The sequence below is a fragment of the Podarcis pityusensis genome, assembly GCF_964106645.2.
Source record: "Podarcis pityusensis genome assembly, chromosome: 1".
NCBI classification, from domain to species: domain Eukaryota; kingdom Metazoa; phylum Chordata; class Lepidosauria; order Squamata; family Lacertidae; genus Podarcis; species Podarcis pityusensis.
In genome coordinates, this window is record NC_138028.1 from 29,226,924 (window position 1) to 29,251,090 (window position 24,167).

At 43.9% G+C, this 24,167-nt stretch overlaps 1 protein-coding gene across 24 annotated transcripts in view; it reads right to left on the reverse strand.

Annotated features, from left to right (window-relative positions):
• The window catches only part of NRXN3 (neurexin 3), a 1,227,884-nt gene that overhangs the window by 1,154,125 nt on the left and 49,592 nt on the right, over positions 1 to 24,167 (reverse strand). For all 24 annotated transcript variants that reach the window (XM_080973879.1, XM_080973871.1, XM_080973878.1 and 21 more), the window contains exon 2: positions 5,251 to 6,456. In XM_080973879.1, the coding sequence (XP_080830005.1) occupies positions 5,251 to 5,959 (709 nt within the window). In that variant the 5' untranslated portion in view covers positions 5,960 to 6,456. The remainder of the gene's footprint in view (positions 1 to 5,250; positions 6,457 to 24,167) is intronic.

The window sequence follows — 24,167 nt, forward strand, 5'->3', positions numbered from 1 at the left end:
TTGATAATAATTTATTTATACACTGCTCTTCTGTGTTTGTACTCCAAGTGCCTACAGCAAGATGCACATAAAAAAATAAAGCGGGAAACACAACAGGTTGTATTAGGATCTTTTAAACAATCAAATCACATGGCAAGCAGAGCCAGTTCAAATGCTCCACAGAACATCTCCATTTGCTATTCCTTAAAAACCATATTAAAACCTCTACTCCCTCCATCTCAGCATATTTCCCTTCCCATTCATAGCCCAATCTGATGCCTCAGGCAGTTCCCAAACATGAAGCACTTCTACGAATGGAGTGGATGTGTCTGCAATGAAGGATTGTGGGAGGACAGTGCAATTCCACTCTAGCCCATGTTGCTGTCACCAGACAGCAGCAGAACTCAAAAAACCCTACTGGTTTCCTCCAGCGGGGTTATCAGTCATGACCAAAGGGATGGCCAACACCAAAAGGCAAGAGCGGAAAGGGAGATGGCGGACTGACTCAGAAGAAAGATCATCAGTAATATCACAGGACGCATAGTCACCTTTTCCCTGGACAATGTAGTGTTGGAACAGAGGTGAAGTGTAGGTCTTCTCTTGGATCCTTTAGGGATTGTTCATCCTCAGTCTCTTCTATGAGATACTTACAGTGCTATAAATTGTGAGGTTCCCACTGCTCACCAGAATCCCTGATGAAATATCATTTTTAAACTACCTTCCCAGAAGTTTAGCAACTGCATTTTCTGCCAGCCAAGACACTGAGATCCACACCGTAAGTGGGAAGCAAGATGAATGCCATGAATCTGAAGAATGCATTTCCTTCTCTGCATCACACCTCCGGTTTCTCAGCCCTAAGGTGAGTTTTCCAACACAAAGAATCACAAGGATGAGATGCATACCAACCCTTTGAGTCATCTTCACCAGTGACGATCTCTTGCCCACACAGCAAGCATGCCACAGAACAGTTCATCTGAAGTCCACAATCATTTACTAGTATGATGGATGATAGTGCCTAACATTGCTCATATAACAGAGAAACCTGTCCAGAGTTCAAGATAGAATATGCTCTGAACTTTGCAAACAGACTAGGATGGTAAAACACTCTCCAAATCTATCACACATGTAAGACCCAGCAAAGTAACTTCTCAGGAACATGCTGGTTCTACTGGCCATGTAGTCTCTCCCTTCTCAGTGTGGGATTTCTCCCCTCATCTCCTTCCATTGCTGCACACTATGCACCTAAGACAAAATGCACGCTATTTTGTTTTAAGAGAGGGTGCTATATCCTCATAAATTATCAGCTGTAAATTAGAACAACTTTCAGGACCAGACTGAAAGGCTGCAGATCTCCTTCCTCTCTGATATTTACTATTATTATTAATGACAACAAACTGTGCTTATGGTGCACTGTGCAGCCTGGAAGCACTTTGCAGCCATTAATTAGTTTGTCTTGTTTCTCTGGTGACCATCTGGATCACCATCAAATTAAGACATGATTGGAAAACAGCCTCAAAATGTGCAAAATAAATTTGCTCTAGGAAGAATGAATGGAAGTATAAAAGGGGTTTAATTGGAGCTGGTTCATACAAGTGTTCTATGGCCTTCCTCCACCCAACATCCGTGATGATGCTTTGCCACCCCAGGTGGAAAATTATTGGGCTGATGAAGTCACAGAGCTCCCCATTTCTCATTTGCTCAGCTCCCCATTTCTCATTTGCAGCCATCTGCGAAACTGGGAGCTGGGACCATTTAGACAATAATGTCACCATCTCATTTAAAATAACAACAAGAAGGAAGTGGTTGTTTGAATCGTCCCTAAGTGATGCACACACAAAAACAGCACCATGGATCAAAATAATTGATATTGCTCTGAAGGGCCTATGTCACCCTGCTTCCATTTACTGTACAGTCCTGGGTTACTAGGAACATTCTTAAGTGCCATTTTCCACAGGAGAATTAAGTCCAAGCTGTTCAAATCACAACCAGAAGGGGAAGACATTGCTCTGCCCTCAACCTCTAACAACAGGGCAAGAAGCAGACAAATGCAGTGGCTGTTTACCAGTGGTGAATTCTTAACAGCAAGCAATTTATATTCACTCATCAAGGAAGATGCAAGTGGAGGCAAATATTATGGTCATGTTCATTTGTTTTTTGATTACAAAATGTATGCAAATTAAGAGCAGCCATCAGGCTCCTGGAAAAATGCCAAAGTGGTTATTAGTGTCGTGAAACTGAGGGGAGGTGGCAACAGGGCACTGCATGCCTGCAAGAGAGAAGCAAGCAGCTGCCATCCAAACCCATCTGGAACAGGAAGCCACGGCCAAGCCAAAGGCTCAGGTGGAAGGTAAGCCCTGCAGTAACCTGTATTTTTTAAAGGGGGGGAGGGTTCTGAGAAATCTGTTCACTCTGCAGTTAAAAGTGTGATAATTACAGAGCGGCAAGCTTCTCTGTCATTCAGGAGGCAGCATCCCCAGGAAATCTTGCTCTGTAATCAAGGAAAGAGGTGCAATCAGGCCCCTATTCAGGCTGCGTTTAGAAACAGCCCCTGTGGGAGGCAAGAGGCTTTTGAGAGGTCCCTTTGTGAAGCTGGCAGCAATGCTGCCTCCACGGTTCTGCTGCCACCAGAGGAGTTCGACACAAGCGCTTAACAGAATTTCCATTCAGCTCCACCTGCAAAACCCAAATAATGTCTCAGGGCCAGATGTGAGGCTTGGGAAGTGCATTTCCTTAAAACCGTGCAAACTGGAAACCCCTCTTCTGTGAACTGAACTGGCAGGAGATACAAGACCCCCATGCCTGCTGTGGTTACAGTTTATGTGACAGGCCTACCCAAATTAAAATCATACTATGCAATGCACTGGGGTTGAATGAGGTGACCTTTGGGGATAGTCCAATTCTGACAGGGATAAAGGGGGCCAAACCAGACATCACAAACACACATGTTACATATGCATGGGAATGTATGCATAAATATAAAACACGGTCAAGTGAAGATAAACCTGTGTTTGCAAACACACACCATCATACACATATGTTCAAATCCAATTTCCCTAACTGTTAATTTCCACATTCTATCCAGTTCCAGAACTATATTGGGAGATAGTGGAATACAGTGAACATTCAGCACTTATTTCCATATTATTTGCAAACGAATTATTTCTGGAAGCAAAAAACTCGGAAATGAGCACCAAACTTGCACTATCATCCACTATAGCTCCTGTAGTGGCTTTTATGTCACATTCAACAGATCACTACCATGCACAGTTATGACCCAAAGTTGTTGTTTTTCAAAACTGACTGCACCAGTCTCCAAATGGTCTCTGACTGACTGACTGAACCGGTCACCTGTACATGTGATGCACTTTGCAAAATTTCTCCAAGTATTTATTTAGGAGATTTTACTGTGCACTGAGATTTACTAACTGGAACTGCTGTTCACATTAATGAATCTGGGATACTGTAAATGGAACTCCACTATCAGCGGGGTTCTGCTAAGTATTTATTTATATATCTTTTTCCCCCATCCACAGAATAATGAGCCTGTTGTGGTTTTGCCATCTGCAGACACAGGTATCAATCAATAGCCAAGTAATGGCCTGAACTCTGTCAAGAGAACTCATTATTTAAAAAGGTACACGTTGCATTTAGCTATTAAAACAGGAGCTATTGATCGGGGCTCATCAACTCCCAGCAAAAGCCAGTGACCATCTGCAAAAGGAGGCGGAAATCCAAAGGTTGGCAAATGGTGTAAAAATTGGTTAATGGTCCAAAGCGAGGGTTGGATTAATGCTGATGCCACCCTGTTGAAAAGTGAAGCCATTAATCATGATGATGATGATGATGATAATAATAATAATAATAATAATAATAATAATAATAATAAGGAAATCAGAAATATGATTTCTGCACACCAGAAGCAAAGAAATTATTTCTTCCAGCACTGAAACAAGCAGTGCAAGGTAACGAGCAGGCAAAATTATTAGAAAACGGCCAAAGTCATCTGGATCCGAGTCTTCATCCAGCTAAAGGAAATGGGGATTATTTCACCCGACAGCAACTTACTGGCACGACTCAAGGAGAAATTCATCACTTGGCTTTCATTTCCTCTTGGTCCCTGAATAGCTTTTGTGGCATGTGTTTTCATTTGTCTCTGGGTGAGGGAAGTGTTGAACCCCTTCTTTTACCTTCCTTCTTGCACAGCCTCCGGCAACGCCAAAGTGAGGATACACAGTCACAGCTCGTAACAAAGTAAGTGTAAGGCTGAGCCTTCATCAGAAATCATGAAGAGGGAAGAAGTCAGAGGTGGGTGGAGAGAAAGAGAACCATTTCCCAAAACTAATCAAACAACTCAAATACCAAAAACAAACAGAGGCAAAAGGGCACAATCAATTAAATCATTTCCTTGATGTTTGTTTCATACATTGTCAGGTTTCCTATGTTTTGGAGCTCGTTGCAGAACTCCTCGTGCTAAATGTTATGGCGCATATAGTGGTAGTGAGTGCTTCCTTCCTCTGAGCGCTTCTATATTAGTGAAAGATTTGAACAGGACAAAAACAGGGTTGCAGAATTGGTGTGTGCCAAAAGTCCTTCCCCATCTCAAAACACTGAGCCTCGATACTGCATTCGAAGTAACAAAGCCAATGATATTTTGGCATTTTATCCATCTCTCCCACCAGAACTGTTCCATCACCTTCAGCCTGGTCAGATCAATCAGCACGTGCACACCTAAGCGTCATTCAAAATACTGGAGATAGGATAATTTCAACAAAGCACTCGAGCTTTGCCATCTCTGTCCCAATGCCCATATACTTACTTTTTCCATTCTCCCTTGGCCACATAAAGGAGATCAGTGCTGCAACTATTACGGCATATCTCAAATAGAGGAGGTATAGGGGAGTTTCTTTTTCCATTAACTAACCATTTGTCCATATTTCTTTTTTTTTTTTTAAGGCAGATGGTGGGGTGGGTAAGAGTAATGAATTCTACAATTCTGCCAAAAGCACAGAACACAGGAGAATCCTTAATAACCAAACTGTGAATGTGCAGCAATAAAATGAATACAAACTCAGGTTATAATGCTGGCGGTTCCTATACTATTTTGATTTCTGGTTTAATATGGCTGTCTAACAATGGGAGTCCCATATGTCATTCTGAAGAGCACTAGGTCTTTGGAAATCCTAAAACAGACAGTAATAAATGAGGCCAATGACCACTGGACTGCTATATGGTTACAACAAAAACCCAGGAGAAGAATGAATGATCTCTTACCTTCAGAACAGAGTTTCCCAATGTATCCAGTGGCTGAGCAATCGCACTGTGGCTCGCCATCGAGGAGAAAGCAAGTTCCACCATTCTCGCAAGGGTTCTCTGTACATAGCCCTTCCATGTCCAGGCGGACCCCTTGGTGGCCCAAGAGTTGGGGTTCTGAATTGCCGTACTTCAGGTCCAAGATAAATCCTTTAAACGGTGGCTCACTCAGGACACTGTCGAGGGTCAAGGCAGCAGGGCGGATGTCTGATGGGACACCTCCCACAAAGAGGTCGCTGACAATATTCATGTACTGGCGCTGAGGGCGCACTTCGCCAGGTTTGGCTTCCCCGTCCAGCACAAGAACAGTCCGGAGGTGGTTGCGGCTAACCATCAAGAAGTGCAGGTTGCTGTCATTGACCTGCTTATCCGTGACAACTGTGGCCTCAGCACAGTCCATGCTGAACCGGAGCTGAATGCGCCCATCCACCAGGGACAAACAGAGGAAGTCACAGACACCGCCATCGTCAAAGTAGAGAAGCAGCCCAGCTGAGACGTTGGTTTTCAGCTGGAAGCTGAGGTCACTCCTTGTGCTTGCATCCCAGCGGAGGTAACGGGCCCACTGGCTGGGGAGCCCCATGAACTCTAGTCCAAGACAGAGGCTGAGCAAGGAGCCCAGCACCAAGCTCAGCTTCAGGGTGAAAGAGGCAGAGCGGAGGGTAAAGCCCATTTTTGAAAGAAGCTTTCTTTTTTTCTCCCTTACGAGAAAAACAAGATTAAAGCCACTCACACCAGAGAGGATGGCTCTGGTAATAGGCACTACAGCCGTTTAACTCCACAAGAGAGGAAACACTTGACTGGAGAGGCAAGTTCTCCTCGCCAAGGAAAGATCTCAGCTATCCCTTAGGATCCAGAGGCCTTTATCCTAGAAGGAGAGGAAATGGTGCGAGGGATTCAGAAGGCGGGTGGGTTTTGTTTTCAAAGGTTGAGGTTTCCTGCTGTGGCCTTGCGTTGCTGACCCCAGCTGTCTTCAGTGAAGGGTGGAGGGAGAGTCAATGGCCTGTCTCCAAACTGTGGTTTCTTAGAAGCAATGAGGATGGCAGCAAAGCATGGCAGATAGTGAACTCATCAAACATGTGACGCCTTGGACAGAAAAACCAAAGTCAATCTTCATTGTGTACCGAAGATGATCCAGCCCCTAATTCTTCACTTCTTGGCAATCAGGCCCTAGAGAGACAATGGAAGAAAAGAGTAAAAGGGTTAATTCCACTCATCTTGCCTGTAACAGGCCAAAACAAACCTATTTACAGTGGTACCTCGGTTTATAAACTTAATCCATTCCGGAAGTCTATTCTTAAACTGAAACCATTCTTAAACCGAGGCACGCTTTCCCTAATGAGGCCTCCTGCCACCGGTGCCCTTCCACCGTTCGGATTCCATTGTTAGACCGAGGTAAAGTTCTCAAACCAGGACACTATTTCCGGTTTTGCGGAGTTCATAAACCAAAACGTTCTTAAACAGGACTGTTCTTAAACCGAGGTACCACTGTATTCACATTCAGCCACTAATATAGTAATACTAATATATAGCCAACAAAAAATACTCAGAGCAGCATGCAACACAATAAAACCATATATTATAAATAAAAAGTACAGCTACAACTGACCATATTTTTAAAAAAGCAGTAAAAGGGGGGAAATACAACAATTAACACTTTTTTAAAAAATCTAACAGCAGGCGGAATAAAAGATGTCACATTCTGGCCCAGTTTGCAAGCAATGCTGAGCAGATACAGCAAATATCACAGCTGCTTTCTCCCCCCCCCCCCCCTGCTGTGATGCCACTGAGAGCTAAGACATGGCTTGACTTAGCATTACATCTGAGCTCAGACTCACAGTTTGCATCACACAGACAAATCACGAGTGGTAAGCCAAGAGCAAACTTTGGCTACAGCTCAACTGGAGCAGGGCAAATCACAAGCAAGGTTCAGATATAATGCTAAGTCAAGCCATGCCTTAGCTCTGGGTAACATAACAGCAGCAGGACCAGGGTAGGAGCCATTTTGGCTGCAAGTGCCCACAAACTCACTAATTCACACCTAGTCATGATCTGGCTGAAGTGATGTGTCCAAACCAGGCCATTAAAAAACTGGCAGAAATAAAACTAGGTGTTACACTAGAAGAAAGAGCAGCTTCTTCCAAGTGTCTTTCAAGACACTAAGAGGATTGCCTGACCAATTTCTACTGGGAGGGCTCCCAAGGCTTGCGGATAGCAGCCTGCATCCCGAAGCCTGGGGCGCGCTGCACAGCGCGCCCCGGGCTTCGTGCAGATATCGGGCAGCCCCACAAGCTCGGGGGACAGGAGGGAGGCGCAGCGCCACTATCCCGCTGTTCCCCAACCTGGTTTGGATTCCCCAACCTGGTTTGGGGGGGGGAATAAAGGGGGGGAAATTCCTTTATTTCCCCCCCCAAAAAACTAGGTGCGCCCTATGGGCCGGTGCGCCCTATGGGGTGAAAAATACGGTAAATGAACTTCAAATGATGTTCCCAGCCATGTTAAAACCATGTTCATAAGATCACTTCTATGAACTTCCAGGGCCTGGTGAAAAGTGATGAGCTATCCAATAATCTCAGAAAGCTTACAGAAAATCAGGTACTGCTAGGCATGCTACATGTGCCTTGCAGACCTCCACTGTAGGATATCCAAACAGCTCCTAGAAGCTCCATAAAACATCCTCCCTGTAAATCCCATCAAATATACAACTTCTATGCCCGCTTCAATCTTTAATTTGATAGACCAGAGCAAAACGACAGCACACTGCAGAGACAGCAATTCAGTCACTGAAAGTGTTTTTTATTATTATTATTTTCTTGCTTTAAATTCCCTTTGGAGAGGACACAGGATTAATCCAAAATTTTCAGTGATTTACTACTACTGAAGATGCTAGTGTTTCACAGACACTACTGGCTGAAAAGAACCTATCTTGCCAGCACCTGGACACTGTGTTGCATGCACAATACAAAGTCTTCCTTAAGGACTACTAGACTCTTCAGCTCTAATAAATGTAGACTATAGTGGATCCACACTTAGCATAATTCTATTTCTGGTTCCTTCCCATCAAATACAGCACTTCATTTTTTACCCAAAACAAAAGCACTGCAAAATGGTATCAAGTTTCCATGCAGTGGGGCATCATGTTTTGAGTTATCACATTTGTTGTTCCCTGCATGAATCTGCCCTGGTGCATAGGTTGCACTTAAGGTACAGTGGAGCAGTGAGCCCGAAGCTTGTGATCCTCCCACACTGTACAAAGAATTAATACTTTCTGGGACCTGCCCTACAAATGTAAGTAGCCCCAAGTTTCCATGAATAAATGCGGTTAACATCAGAGGGAATATGCACACTATGGGAGGGCATGTGAACCAGAGGCTCACCCTTGATGTGTATGACCTTCACACTAGGGCTGGGTGTATGAACAAACCCTTAGATATTAAATAGCAGTGTCTCCTCGCTTCCCTTCATCCCTGATCATTGGCCATGCTGCCTAGGGCCAATGGCATTTAGAATCCAACCATACCTGGTGAGCACAAGGTCGGGGAATCCTGTGATAGTTGTTAGTACTACAGAAGTCAACCAAGCATTTTGTGCTCCCTAGCCAAGCTCAGTCTACTGTAGACAAGGGTGTCTGTGTGCATCTACTGCTACAGTAAGTCTTATGCCAGTGTGATGCTATTCAGAGGTAGATGGGTAAAATCCAGTTGAAACCAATCGGTGGAGTAGGAGAGCTGGAAAAAATTCACATCTGGCAACCAAAGTACCCCTTTGGTTTGGGTAGACGAGTCTAAAATAAACCCAGGACACAAATTTTCACAGCCCTCTAGCAACTACGGTGGCTGATTTACCAGAAGTAATGTATACTTGATTCTGAGAAACTAAGCCTCCAGATATATAATTTGCTCTAGGAGGCTTAGTCTGGTCGAGTATACACTTCCAGAATATACAACTTCTCATCCTAGTACCACAGTGTTGTCTACTCTAACTGACAGCAGTTCTCCAAGGTCTAAGGTAGGCATAGGCAAATTCGGCCCGCCATATGTTTTAGGACTACAACTCCCATCATCCCTGACCACTGGTCCTGTTAGCTAGGGTTGATGGGAGTTGTAGTCCCAAAACATTTGGAGGGCCAAGTTTGCCTATGCCTGGTCTAAGGAATGTGATATCAGGAATCAAATGCAGGACCAAGTCAGAGCTACAACCCTTCCCATTCTAAGACAAGTGCAGCAGAGCTAGGGTCTAGTGAAGCGGGGCCTGAGCTAGGCTAAAATTTGGATGATCTAAGACAGAACAAGTGCAATATCTGGCAGGTTCGAGGAGGAGCAGAAAATAGGATCTGTAATTTACCAGCTTTTCAAATCCTAATACTGGATTACCACACAGAACAATCTTACACCGGCTGGTTCTTGGCATGAGATGAGGAGCAGATGACACAAGCTGTTCACTGTATAGACATCACACTAAAAACAGCTGGGGTAGACACTCTTATCCTAACATTTCCAAGAGCTCAGTGGTGGTTTATCTGCATTTTGTCTGCCATTCTCAGAAGGCTAGGCCAGAGTTGAGGCTAAGTTCTTTCACTATTCCTAGAGCACAACTGCTAGAGTGGGATCGCTGTGAGACATAGAGACAGAGATATATCACTGTGGACGGTAAACTAGGTCCAAACTGGAAGATGTAACGCTCCCACACTGCACCTTAACCAACACTTAAAACAAGCCAAATGAAAACAAAAATTAAAATCAGTGTGACAATAGAACCTGAAAGCAAAAAACGATGTGAACATTCACTGCCCAGCGTAAGATACTTCCTGCAGCAGTCTGCCTGCAGCTTGTTAGCTAAACTGCTATAAACGCAAATGCAATCAAATCAAAACCAGGGGGAAGATAATTCCTTTTAATTGCTAACAGCTTGGTTCTGATGGATAGAAGCGGCGAAAAACTGGAGGCACTGAGAAACCTTTATTCCCTCTTGGGTCTTGCAAAGTTACAGTGGAACATCCTCTGTTTACCATTCTCCTCCTGGCTCCCCAGTGGTCATACTAAAACCAGCTTGTGATTTGTGCAGAAGAAGATAACCAGGAGAGGTGAGAGAAGGCCCAGGCCTGGAATTATTGATGAGATGGGAATAGAAATATAATAAATTGTACATTCACCAGAAATATGCTCCTGCAATTCAAAGGCCCTTAGAACTTGCAGTGATGACATAACTCAATTGCTGTTGAACTAGCATTTTTTTAAAAAAAAGTCTCTCTTCTCCAAGGAAGTCACAGGTTGAGTTTCTCTGGGGGTGATGGGGGCAATAAAAAGGTGGCATGCCTAAAAGCACTCTCATCTTCAGCCCAAAATAAAATGGAAATATCAGGCCTTGCAGCACAAATTAAAGATCCTGCTATAGAATGCCCAGAGAAATTGTAAGGAAACAAAAACCTTGCCCAAAAGAGGGTTGTTACATTGCCCACCCCTCAGCAGTAAATAACTGGCTTAAAAGTTGAGCCGTGTAACCTCCTGTGTTAAGAGTGAATTGATCACCATTTTGCTTCTCAGCCAATGAAGATTTGTGGATTGAGCTTGATGGTTTTCCACAGGTGGTCACTGTGAGAACTGCATGCTGGACTACATGAGCTATTGACCTGATCCTGCAGGCTTCTTATGTTCTTATTTAGGCAGATGCACAAGGTGACACCTTACATTTGCAGAAGGGCTCACAGCAATTGCTACATACCCCACAAGTGCCGGGACATCCTATTTTTCCACATGAGAGCACAGCCCCCCACCCCCACCCACCCAAAATAACATCTTTAGGGTACCATGATCTCACACGAGTCATGTGACTCATGCAGGAGCATGGCCAGGGACTCAACATAATGGAGGGTATGTTGCTAGCATTTGGATCTCTTCTGCAAGATGAGTCTGAGAGAAGGGGGTGACCTCTAATCTATTAAAGTGACGGGGGTAACCAAAGGCAATGGATCCATTGCCTTAGAAAGTTATGGTTCATGTATATTCAGTGGAAGAAATGAACTCATCCCCCTGCTCTTTCCTAGTATCCCAGGATCATAAGTGGGTGGAGATGACTGGTGCTGCAAATTATCTGAGGAATTCTCTGCTAGCAGGTGATACAAAGAGCCAGTTTTCTATCAAAAATCTGTGCCTTTCTCCATGTAGCCTAAGGTGATTGCAATGACTCACTGCTACAATCTCTGATAGCAATGGATAAAACAGATGAATTCCCTTCTCCTCTGACTAGCCCCTGTCAAACTCTAGAATCAATGAATCGTTAAACTGTGCTCTTTTGCACAATCTTAGTTAATTTGCACCTGAAGGCCCCTAAAGAACTGAAGCTCCTGGGCAGAGATGCCGTTATCTTGGAAGAGATTCATCTAAAGTTGCAAAATTCACAAGTAGGCAGCAGGTTATGATGCGAAGGAAGATAAGAATGTGCAGCAGAAAGGTCACAGTGCACCTGTACCAAACAACAAAATCAAGATATTTCCGAGGGCATGGACAAATGGTCCACTGGCTCTCCAAAAATCAGTCAATTATTCATCATTTAAAATGATTCAGCTAGACTTTAAATGAAGAACTTGACCATTTGGTATCTTTGAAAATAATTTTCAAAAGTATAGGTATTCACATAAGGGGGGGGGGAGGGACTCTTAGGATTTCGTCTAGATCCAAAGGAATTCAGCAAATATATTAAAAGGGAAAGTTAACTATCTGTTGGAGCTGAACATGAGGCAGGGAAGTAATTTGTTGATGCTGTTGGAACCCAATATTTATCAACAATATAGATTTTGTTAACTTCCACATGATAGACAGAAATCACTTGTATGCACTTTTAATATCTTTATTTTAAAAAAAACAAAAACCTTGCAAGCTGCCTTTGGGGTTCAGCTCAGTTCATTTGTCTCTTTTATGAGATAGTATAGGGACACAGAAGCTGCCTTATGCTGGTGGAACACCACTGGTATACCTCTCTCAGGACTGTCCGGAAACTTTCAGGTAGGGGACTTCCCCAGCCCTACCTGCAGATGCCAGGTATTGAAAGCCAGGACCACCTGCAGGTAAAGTTGATGCTCTACCACTGATCCCCAGCCTTTACCCACACTAAATAGTTGAAGGCATGGAAAATACAAATGTATTGCTGATACATTCATTTAGGTAAAAAATAGATAAATGCACATCAAAAGATGGGGGAATATATCCAGCACTAGAATGGGCTACAGCTGCAAGTGCAAAGCTGACTTAAGCAGAAAGGCAAGTTTAAAGTTCAAAAAACTAGATATTTAGTTGAAAGGGTAAATGTTATTTCCTGTTTCTGGTGATACTTTGGTTTCATTCTGCTGTTTTGATTTTATAAGATGTTATGCTTGATTTGTTATGGTTGATTTTATTGACATCCTATGCCCTTTTAAAATGTGGATTTTTGGGGGGAGGGGTTATTGGGTTGTTGTTTTTATTTTGATTATGTATTTTGTGGTTTCATATTTTGATGTTATTCTGAGACCTGCAGGTATAGGGTGGTATATAAAGTCAGTTAGTTAGTCAGTCAATCAATCAATCAATCAATGCTTTGTTTGTACACTTTATGGATTTAACCTTTACTGTGCAGAGAACCTTTTGCAATTCGATGGTATGTAAATATTTGAAACAGATAATATATAAATAGTATATCTATCATGAAAAGAGGAGGAATTATGAAGAAAACTTTTTAGGGATAGTGAATCTTCTGGAAAAATTAATATCAAGCTTGGCAAGAGTCAGTTTACAAGCCACGCTGAAAAATAACGAATAGCGGACACCGAATGAAAATTTGTAAAAGAACTTTGAAAAGCCAATGCAATTAACCCAAACAACTTCTGTTCTAAAATATTTTGATAATAAAAGAAAATCTAAATTGTCAACTGATGCAACAAAGGAGGGAACTGGAACAAGAATACAATGATTCTTGGAAACGAGTGGCACATGATTTTGATCCCTTGCAGAAAAAGAGTGCCAGTATGCACAGATGGAAAAGGAAGTTTTGGCCTTAGTATAGGGATGTAAAAAGTTTCATCACAAGTTTTTGGTACCAAACACTAAAAAAGCACTGGCAGGTGTCCATTTCAGGATCCAGAAACTCCATTTCCAGCTTCATCTGAGAGGAGTTAACTGCTGACCATAAAACACCAAAGAATCTGGTGGCAACAGACATGTGAGCGTTCCTTACAGGTGTAAAAAAAAGGCCATGGGTCATGTACTTTTCAGTGCGCCCATCTCCAAGCCAAGGATACATTTCATGTCTCTCATGCTCCCTGACTCTTAGAATGCTGCTATGGCATTATTCTAGATGCTGGAGAGGCAACACTGGTTCCAGTAATAATCCAAGCAGCATAAGAGATTTGGGGAGAAATCAAGCTCACTTTGCAATGGAAGCAAGCCTTACAAACCAGATGGTTCCGGTATTTCAATGGCATCGCTACTTTTAAAACCAACAAGGGGGCAAGGGAGAAACCACTCACTCTCACGCCTAGAAAGTGTGGGTCAAGTGGAAAACCGCTTGAAGCCATGCTTTCTAGGCACGGCAGAAGCAGGCATGTGGATAAGCCTTCAGTTACAGTGTGCATAGACTCTAGGTAGTATTGGCTAATGTATGTACAATCAATAATACCATATTCCACAATGTATAAATCTTGGCTTGCACTGTTCTGATGTGCTAGGCCTTGAAATGACTGCACATCCCTGGATCCCTCAAAAGCAGGCATTTTATTACAGCACACTTCTTTTCTGTTTTTGGAGCACAATAATCTGAATCATAAAGGTAAAGGTAAAGGGACCCCTGACCATTAGGTCCAGTAGTGGCCGACTCTGGGATTGCGGCGCTCATCTCACTTTACTGGCCAAGGGAGCAGGCGTACAGCTTTCGGGTCATGTGTCCAGCATGACTAAGCCGCTTCTGGCGAACCAGAGCAGCGAACGGAAACGCCCTTTACCTTCCCACCAGAGCGGTACCTATTTACCTCCTTGCACTTTGAGGTGCTTTCGAACTGCTAGGTTGGCAGGAGCAGGGACCGAGCAACCGGAGCTCACCCTGTCGCAGGGATTCGAACCGTCGACCTTCTGATTGGCAAGTCCTAGGCTCTGTGGTTTAACCCACAGTGCCACCCTGGTATATTCAAGTTCACATCCAACTTGATGGTATGATCCAACATGGTATAGTGGTCAGAATGTTTGACTAGGACCTGAGAGAGCAGTCTTCAAATCCCTACTCAGCAATGAAGCTCACTGGGAGACCTTGGGCCAGTCACTGCCTCTCACTGCCTCACCGGGTTGTTGTTGGGATTAAACGACGAGGGGGAGAACCACGTACATCACTTTGAGCTCCTTGGATAAAAAGGTGGGATATAAATGAAATAAATAAGTAATAGATGCCATGGCAAGGTTTCCCAGGCACACAGCACTTAGGAGAGTGCAGTTAACACACTGACCAGAACAGATCTACTTAAAGAAAGTTACTAGTTGCTTCTTTTGCAGGGAGATTGCATTTGCCGGATTCGGTGACTAGAACTGGACAAAACAAGGTACTCAGTCATACAGTGAAAGACATCCATTGTCAGCAACCATCCAACTTTCCCAGGAAGGGAGAGTCCTGTCTTTTGAGCATGATCAAGAAGCAGCAATTCTGGCAAACCATCATGTCAGGTGTCATGTTCTGGAACTTCTTATGTCCTCGCTCTCTCAGAGGTGCCGAATCTGCATCTAAAATGTAGCCCTTCAGACAGCACATGACAGCTCACCCAATCTGTTGTTTCTGGGAAGCATTCAAACAGGCGAGTCCCCAACCACAGTTAAGGGCATGTATCTGGCTATTTCTGGTCTGTGATACTTGTACATCTTTTACAAAATTCACTGCCTTCCCACATTAATCTGCAATTTAATAACAACATCATCCTTCAGTGTACATATTTAAATATGTATTTTAATGTGTACATTCTCTCAAAATATACTTGTTTAAATCAGTACTCTGGTAAAGTTAAATTGCCTGCTTTGCATTTGTATAAACGCAAAAACTTGTGAATAGCTGAATTCCAATCCACACCTTAACCTGAGAGGTGTGGACCAGGCAATGCCTTCTAGGTAAAGGTACAGGTACCCCTGACCGTTCGGTCCAGTCGCGGACGACTCTGGGGTTGCGGCGCTCATCTCGCTCTATAGGCCGAGGGAACCGGCATTTGTTTGCAGACAGCTTCTGGGTCATGCGGCCAGCATGACTAAGCCATTTCTGGCGAACGAGAGCAGCACACAGAAATACTGTTTACCTTCCTGCCAGAGCAGTACCTATTTATCTACTTGCACTTTGACGAGCTTTCAAACTGCTAGGTGGGCAGGAGCTGGGACCAAGCAACGGGAGCTAACCCCGTCGCGGGATTTGAACCACTGACCTTCCGATCGGCAAGCCGTAGTCTCAGAGGTTTCGACCACAGCGCCACCCGTGTCCCTTATAGGAATTGTCAAAAACTGAATTCCTCATGCATCCAAAGCGAGCCTCCACTTGCAGCCTAAAGCAGTACAGCTGAGACACAGGCTTATCAATTCAGTGGGAGCTATTTATTTTATTCACTTGAAATATTTGTATACCACCCTCCACCCAATAGATTCCAGGTTCACTAACATCATAAAAAAGACTACATGATTATAAAATATACAATAAAATACACAATAAAGCCATCATATTGACAATAACATTAGGCACAGCTAAAACTATATACCAGGCCAAGACATCACAGAAATTAAAATGCCTGAGAAAATATCTGAAGAATCTGAAGTATCTGAAGAAGTGTGCATGCACACGAAAGCTCATACCAATAACAAACTTAGTTGGTGTCTAAGGTGCTGCTGGAAGGATTTTTTTTTTATTTTGAAAAAATAGAAATGCCATAACCTGATACAGGAAAAACTGAAATGTAGGCACCAGACACAATTCTTTGGGAAAGTTCCTTGGTCACAGAATCTGAGGAAGCTCACCCAGGATATGAATGGAGATCCATGCCCAATTGTACCAATGTCTCCTTCCCATCCTGCAACTCCATTACCAGTTGTCAGCCATGTCCACTGCAGTGCTCAAACTTTCTTCCACGATGCACATTTTAAAAAAAATACCCAGCAGACCAGACATAGCCAAGGTGGTACCACCCAGATGTGTGGACTACAACTTCCAGTGAGGATGGCTTACTGTCATTGATGGTGGGCACTGTAGTCCACAACATCTGGAGATCATTACATTGGCTACCATTGCAGAAGACATTAACAGGGAAAGAAATGCAGGGAATAGAATAAGAGGATTACATCTCCAGTTAGGTATAAAGGAAGAACATGAATGCAAAGTTCAAGACAAGCAAGATTCATACGCTCTGTGCTTCACCAAACCCTATCATTACTCAATCCCAGAATGTGGTATGCTAACTGAATAAATCTCTCCTGAATAAAATGAAAGGGGAAGGTTGTCCCATTTCTTTGGTATATTTACCCCCATGTGTAAAGTGCTTGTCTTTCAGAACTACTCAGTGGGAAAAACGAGGCCTTCTCCAACTCCACCCATGTCAACCAGCTTTAAAGCCTGAACAAGAACTTGAACAGGTCTCATACTAACAGGAAGCCCTTTTAACAGAACATACACATTTTTTGCTGATTCTCCCTCCCCACTGCTGCAAGCAATCCCTGCTCCCCCCCCCCCTCTCTCTCTCTCTCACACACACACACACCTGAAGTCTGATCCAGGGAGTTGAAGAAAACTGCCAAACACCTTGGGAGGTGACACAGGGACTACAGGGGAGGAGGGGTTGGTCAAATATTGCTTCTTTCCCAATTTGGCTAATGGAAGGCTCTGATGGATTGCATCAGTGCGAGGGACACAACTGAACACAGCCCAGTGTCTAGAAGCAATAAACTTAGGGTGAGTATGTGTCTTACTTTACAGAGGACAGCCTACTCTCTGGAGGGCTGTCAGTCTTCCACTTCAAGGCATTCTCTCTGACTGAAGGGCCATTCCATACAAGTCTGGTTTAAAGGGACAGAGGAAGATTGAAGTTGCCCATCCACCATTAGGGATCCGGACAGCAGACTGAGCAGAGCACACAGGTCAATTGGTCGGTCTTCCTCACTCTGGTGAGATGTACTTCTATTTAAATTATAGTAACTATTTCCAAATCTGCATCTAAACAAATAAAATTAGCATATGCAAATCTGTGTCCTCATTTTTGTTGTTGTGTTTCCTCTATTTTTGGCAACACATCTGTGGCCAAGTGCAAATTAAGTGGGGAGGAGGTGAAGTGCAGCCCTATTTTAATTATGTCTAGAGGGGGAGCAGAATGCCTTAAAGCAGGAGTGGGCCACATGCAGACCTCCACCTGATATCAAAAGACCTCTGCAAGTGAATAGTTCAGACCTCCAGCAAGAATGACCTGCCCCTCCCCTGGCTGGGGAGGAAGACTGAGGGAGGGAGGGAGGGAGGGAGGGAGGACATGGAGATAAATAAGTGATCCCACCCACCTTGGGCAGGATGTCTGGCCCCAAGCACCAGTGGCATGTGGCCCCAAACAGATTATTCCTGGGTGAATATGGCCCTCGAGAGAAAAACAGTTGCCCTCTTAACCAGGGGAGTGCATTGTGCCATCTTCAGTTTCCATCTATGTGGCCTGCTTGTGGCAAATACTGCCCAGAGAAGTAGCATTTCATATGTATTTAACAAATTTAGGTAAATTAAACAGCCAGAAAAATTATCTCCACTAATCTACCAGGTCATCATGAACCACGTGCAGAACGAGGTCAAGGAGAGATAACAAATCACAAGGTATTTTTGAACCTTGATACACTCTTGCCTCCCTGGATTTAGATTTCTGAACAGTATGGGAGGCAAAGCATAGAATCTGTGATGTAAACTGATAGCTCAGCATTCTCCACTTGGGGAACCCTTGGCTGGAAACACACCACTTGCTCTATTCAAACTTCCCACTCGCAGGGATGAAAGTATGTGCCTAGTATTTCAGGAGAGGCTGGGAAACATTTCCCTGGATTGATTGATAGAACAACCATAGCAGAGCGATCTCTGCCTCAGTTTCCACAAAAACAATGGACACCTTGCCCAGGTCACAGAAGAAGTTCCATCCATCTGCTTTAGAGCTCTGAGCAGGGAGACCCCACCTTCGTTGCAGAACAGCTCTCCAAGGCTTATCCACACTGTGTGGAGAGCAAAGTGTATGAGTGACATTATCTAATTGCAAGTTAATTTCCATAATTACCCACTGGCACACTTTTTATGTAGGGTTAATATCTTTGCAAATGTCTAGCCACATGACAGACTGCTCTGGAGACAGGGAGCTGGTTGCCATGCTGACATGTGGGTATTTACCCAATTGTTCAAAAAGATTTCATAGTCTGGATTTGTCAATCTCCCCTGCCTGCTTCCTCTACTTCATGAACCACTTCCCCCGCTGATAATTGCTCAGGGGTGTATATATTTTAAGTGTTGCTTTGAGCAGTTCCACATGCAGGAAGAACAACATGGGCTTTAAACTGAGACAGAGGCAAAGCTGCCACCAGCTTCTCACATATCTCTATTTTAAAAAAAGCCAACCAGTTTAGGATCTTCCCAAACACATCGTCAAAATGAGATGACAGTAACTGATCCCGTAATTTGTTTGAACTATGTACCAGGGTTCAATCAGGAGTTCTTCAGTTGAGATTCTTGATCACTGAGCATATTGGTTGATGTCAATCAAACTTTGGAGGTTTTCAGTTCCTGCCTGAAAGGCAGCTTACAAACCACCAAACATAGGAGCCAATTCCTAAGGGTGTGGGGGCCTCAGCAATCCAATAAAATATTTGAGGGGTCCAGGACTCCCAAAGTTGATGGGTATTGCCATTGAAATGGTGTGCGTACACAGTGTCATGTGATCGATTATGCGGGGCAAGGCTTACCTCCCCCCCCCCCAATATTTTATTCAAGTTGGCACCCCTGCCCCCAAATATCTTCCTCTGCAACAGGAAAACACAGATAAAGTTTGAGCACTTTCTAGGAAGCAGTCTTAGTTTTCACAGTACAGCAATGGTGCCCAGTATGCATGACCTGCATGAACTATGTATGCCCCAAAACAGAAGTGGGCAGAGATGTAAGGATATGTCAGCATCTTGTTTTTCCAGTCTTAAATTCTCCACATTTTGCAGCAACTTGCAGATTTGTGTTGTTTTTTAATCCTCATTAAAATTATTCACAGTTTTAGTGTGAATTTCTCCCAATAAACACATCTTTGTATGAAGTTTGATCAATGGACACAATTTTGCAAACAATTTCTGCTAATATAAAGCCTTTTGTATATTATTTTCACCAATATATTCATCTTTATGCACATTGCCCCCTAATATATGCAGGCTGGGTACCTACAAGAGGCATCTTCTAGAAAAGGAATTTTTCCATACTGCTGTTGGCATCTGTCTCGAGAGACAATGGACTGCACCTCTGGGGATGAAGACAAACTGCTGCATTAGCAGCAATGAAGTGATGACCCCAGGGTGCAAGCCTGGGCAGTGTATATGGAGGTCCCAAGCTACCCAGATGACAAGACACACATACACCCCAGCCTCACTGATGTGGTCCAAAGGAAAGCAGAGCAATACGCTTAGCTGTAGGAGTTGCCAGAAGGAGGCATACAAGGCACCATCCTTAGTGACTGCACTCCAGATTTATGCAGGGTTTACTCCTTAGCCTTTACCTTTCCTGAAGATATCCCACAAGACAGCGGAGGTTTAAGATCAGAGCTTTCCTTCTCCTAGATGAGCTACCTTCCCAGGTTGGCGTGCTCCATTTGCCCTTCACTTCCCTCTACAGTATACCAACTCCTAAAGGTAAAGGGACCCCTGACCATTAAGTCCAGTCGCCAACGACTCTGGGGTTGCAGCTTTCATCTCGCTTTACTGGCCAAGGGAGCCGGCGTTTGACCGCAGACAGCTTCCAGGTCATGTGGCCAGCATGACTAAGCCGCTTCTGGCGAACCAGAGCAGTGCACGGAAACGCCGTTTACCTTCCCGCCAGAGCGGTACCTATTTATCTACTTGCACTTTGATGTGCTTTCGAACTGCTAGATTGGGAGGATACTAACTACTAGGCTGCTCCTAAACAAATTCTGACTAAGAATGAAGGGATAAAGTGCAGGCAAGAAAACAGCAAAACAATTTCCCCCTCTCTGAGCCATGGAATGAAGGAATCTTTTAGGTGGGACTCCAATCCACGACCCTGATATTAAGAGTCTAACGCTCTACTGACTGAGCACCCAGGCACCCACCACAGCTGTGCTTTCAATGGCAACTCTACGTGCAAACCAAATCAGACTCAAATCCTACTCTCTCCCCCCCCAAAAAAAAGTACACCCTATTTGGCCCATAGGATCAAATACTAAGCTTGTGTTCTCATCCTCTTCCATCTTTACTTTACTTTGCCTTCCTGAAGGTGACCATTCCTTTCCTCTCTTTCTTAAAAAGAAAGTGAGATTTAAAACTCAATTTCTTCAAAGAGTTAACAGTACAAAATGTAGAGCAGGATTTCGGGGATGCTGAAAGCTCACAGAGCCAATGTGTCAGTCAGGTGGAGCCCAGAATTGAAATGCCACCAGTGGCTCCACGTGGGGGGTGGGGGGTGGGGGGTGGGGGGAGGGCAGTCAAAATGGCAAAGCCACACCACTCAATACCAGCTGCATGGCTGTGGCAGCACAGCCAGACCCTTCAGAAACACTCAGGCTGGGAAGCCATCTGGCTGTTCAAAAAGTTAATATTTTATAATGGTGATAATCACCCTTCAAGGTTCCTTTCCCGCGGGACTATTAAACTGATTCAGTTCCAAACCTGAGCTCTTTGGATCTGCTGTGCTGGGAAAACGGGGGTGGGGGGAATCAGAGGGAAAGCTCACGCAATCCTTGTGTGTCCCCCACCCACAACCCAAATCACACACAATATTCTGCCCTACCTCCCCCCTCCCCACAACCTCCTTGCCTAAAAGAAGCTATATATAGTCCAAGAGTGACCTTTAACCAGCCTACCTAGCCTGAGCTCAGCATGAATGCGATTTACAGGCCATTTCTGCTCTCCAGCTTTCTTAACACAAAGAGGAGGAAGGAGAGAATGAAAACTCAAGCACAAAGCAAAAAAAAAAAAAAAAAGAATTGTTTTTTTTAAGGGATAGGAAAATAACCCTGCAGAGCAATCATGACTAGGGCTGCTCAGGTGGCTCATTCTGTTCCTTTGCAGGACACAGAAATGACCCCCAGTGTGTTAATTACACCCATTACTACAAACTCACCAATAACAAGGACTAGCTTGGAAAAGGAGGAGGAGGGGGGCAGAGAGCTTGGCTTTTTGCTGCTGCTATGCTGCCATCAAGGCAGAACTAAGGTTTCCTGGCAGAGCTTAACCGCTGGAAAAGTGGAAGAGACCTCCCCTTCAAACCTCTCCTCGGCCATGAAGTCTCTAAGGGAACCTTAGGCAAACCAATCTCCCTTTTGTCTCAGGCCCCATTTCTCCAATCTGATACCTTGCAGAGATGTTGTACATGAGGGTCTTTCAGCTGTGGTAGCTACAGACACAACATACATTTACAGCATGCGGCATCCCTCAAAAGGTCCCAGGAATTGCTGTTTGCACCCATTGCAGAGCTACAATTCCCAGCATCCTTGACAAACTACAGTTCCCAGGATTATCTGGGAGAGGTGATGTGCTTTAATAATGCTTCAAATTTATGTATGTAAGAGTTATGTATGTATAAGACTTGTTTATAAAAGAACCCAACAATCTCAGAGCAATTTACAAAAAGAAATAAAGCAACGTTTTGATAGAAAAGTTCAAAAAAGCTATTTAAAACATTCAAAAACAATTAAAAACAGCAATATGCCAAAAACAGGTTGAAATAAACATTCTACATATCTGGGCACGCTTGTCTAAAACAATAATATTTTAGCAGGTGCTGAAAGATATACAGTGAAGGTGGCTGTCCGGTATCAAATGTGATTTAAATGTGTGGTGTGCAGGAAGCCCACTAGTATTGGCTAATATAAAGCCTGACAATTAAGCCTTAAGAGGAACTTGGACAATGACTACAATACATGATAAGAGTCAGAAGCAACATTTATAGGCTGAAGTGGAACCCCATTGCCCACCTGAATCACGCAGCCCTTGCTGAGCTGGTAGCTACAATGCTGTCTTGCCATCCAAAATAGTGATGGCAAAGAGCAGCAAAAAGCAGGCCAGTCGTTTCATCTTCTAGCAAGCTACCACAGTGGTGCAGCGAGTACGTCAGCTGGGTTGTCGTGTCACCAAAGTCACAGTCTTCAGATCCCAGCCCTTCACTTATTACATTTAAATTCTGCCTTTCTCCAAAGAGCTTGGGGTTGTATGCATAGTCCTCCCTCCACTCTATCCTCACAACAACCCTGTGAGGTTGGTTAGGTTGAGAGATAATGACTGGTCCAAGGAGACCCAGTAAAGTTCGTGATTTGAACCCAGTTACCCCAGCCCCTAGCCCAATGCCCTGGCAATTGCACCAAACCCATCTCACATTAGAACTTGAAATGGGCTATATGCAAACCAAATATTGTCATTTACAGTGTCTGTCTCTTAAACTTTGCCCATCACAGGCATGTGGCCCCCCAACAGATTATCCCTGATGGAATGCGGCCCTCAACAGAAAAAAAAAAGATTTTAAGGCATAAAGTAACACAATCCTGCAAGAATAGAATTCCTGTATTCTGTTCATCATCCCTAGTCACTACGGACTCCAGTAACTTTCATGTTGAACTGTTCTTAACATGGTACCAAGCTGTTCAGAGCTGCACCTTATCACACTTCCCTGCTTTGAAGAGTTGGTGGCACTGTTTGTAATGCTTGTGTCCAAGTCCCTTTTTTTCTGGGCCATCCAAAAGGAAAATGGGATTCAGACTTATGTTTGCTTCCGTCTGGTGTGGATCAAATTCTGCTCAGCTGCAGGCACTGTGAACACAGCTGCCATGCTGTGGTAGTCCTGTATGAACTGCTCCCCACCGGTCAACATCATAGGATGCAGCCTGGCTCAGCTTGATGTGAGTTACAGTTGTAAGATGTGAAACATCAGCTCCTCTCAAAATCAGCTGTTCCTCTCTCTATGTCGCAGTTTCCCATGGAGATAATGAGCCCTATTTTTGTCAAGTGCTTTTAAACCTACCAAGGGATTTATTGCAGTGAGGTCCATACTATGCTGCAGCATCTCAAATGCTAGAAACCCTTACAACTCCCTCTTCACTTCCTACTCGCTAACAGCTTACGACTTCCTACTACTGTGTATAGTAGTTATTTGTTCCCAATGAAATCTCCCTCTCCTTATAGTAAACCCTGCTCGCAGAGTTAGGACACAAGAAGCACTCTACTGGATCAGAAGTCCTCTACTGGTTCAGCATCTTCTTTACCCACCATGATCTTCCCAATACCTCTCAGAAGATTAATCATAGGCCTTGAAAGCCAATAGCCTTCTAATCATTTATCTCCAGTGTCTGATATTCAAAGACAGACTAATCTGTGAACATGGATGTTGCTTTCGGCTACCATTGCCAATAGCCATCAATAAACAAATTCATGGAGAATATGCATCATCACATTTTAAAGTAATCTTAGCCACTCTCTGGGGTTACCTGGTCACCAGGTGAAGATTAGGTGCATCTCCCTATGGTACTGAATGACAATGCAGTCTATGGCTTCTCCAACCTCACTACTCTCACATCCATCAATCTCTCCTGCCTGTGGTTGGGCAAAACATTTGCTTTAACACAGGCTATAAAAGGAATGGGGTGGAAGAAGCAGCTGCTGAATCACATTTTGCCTATTTTAGAG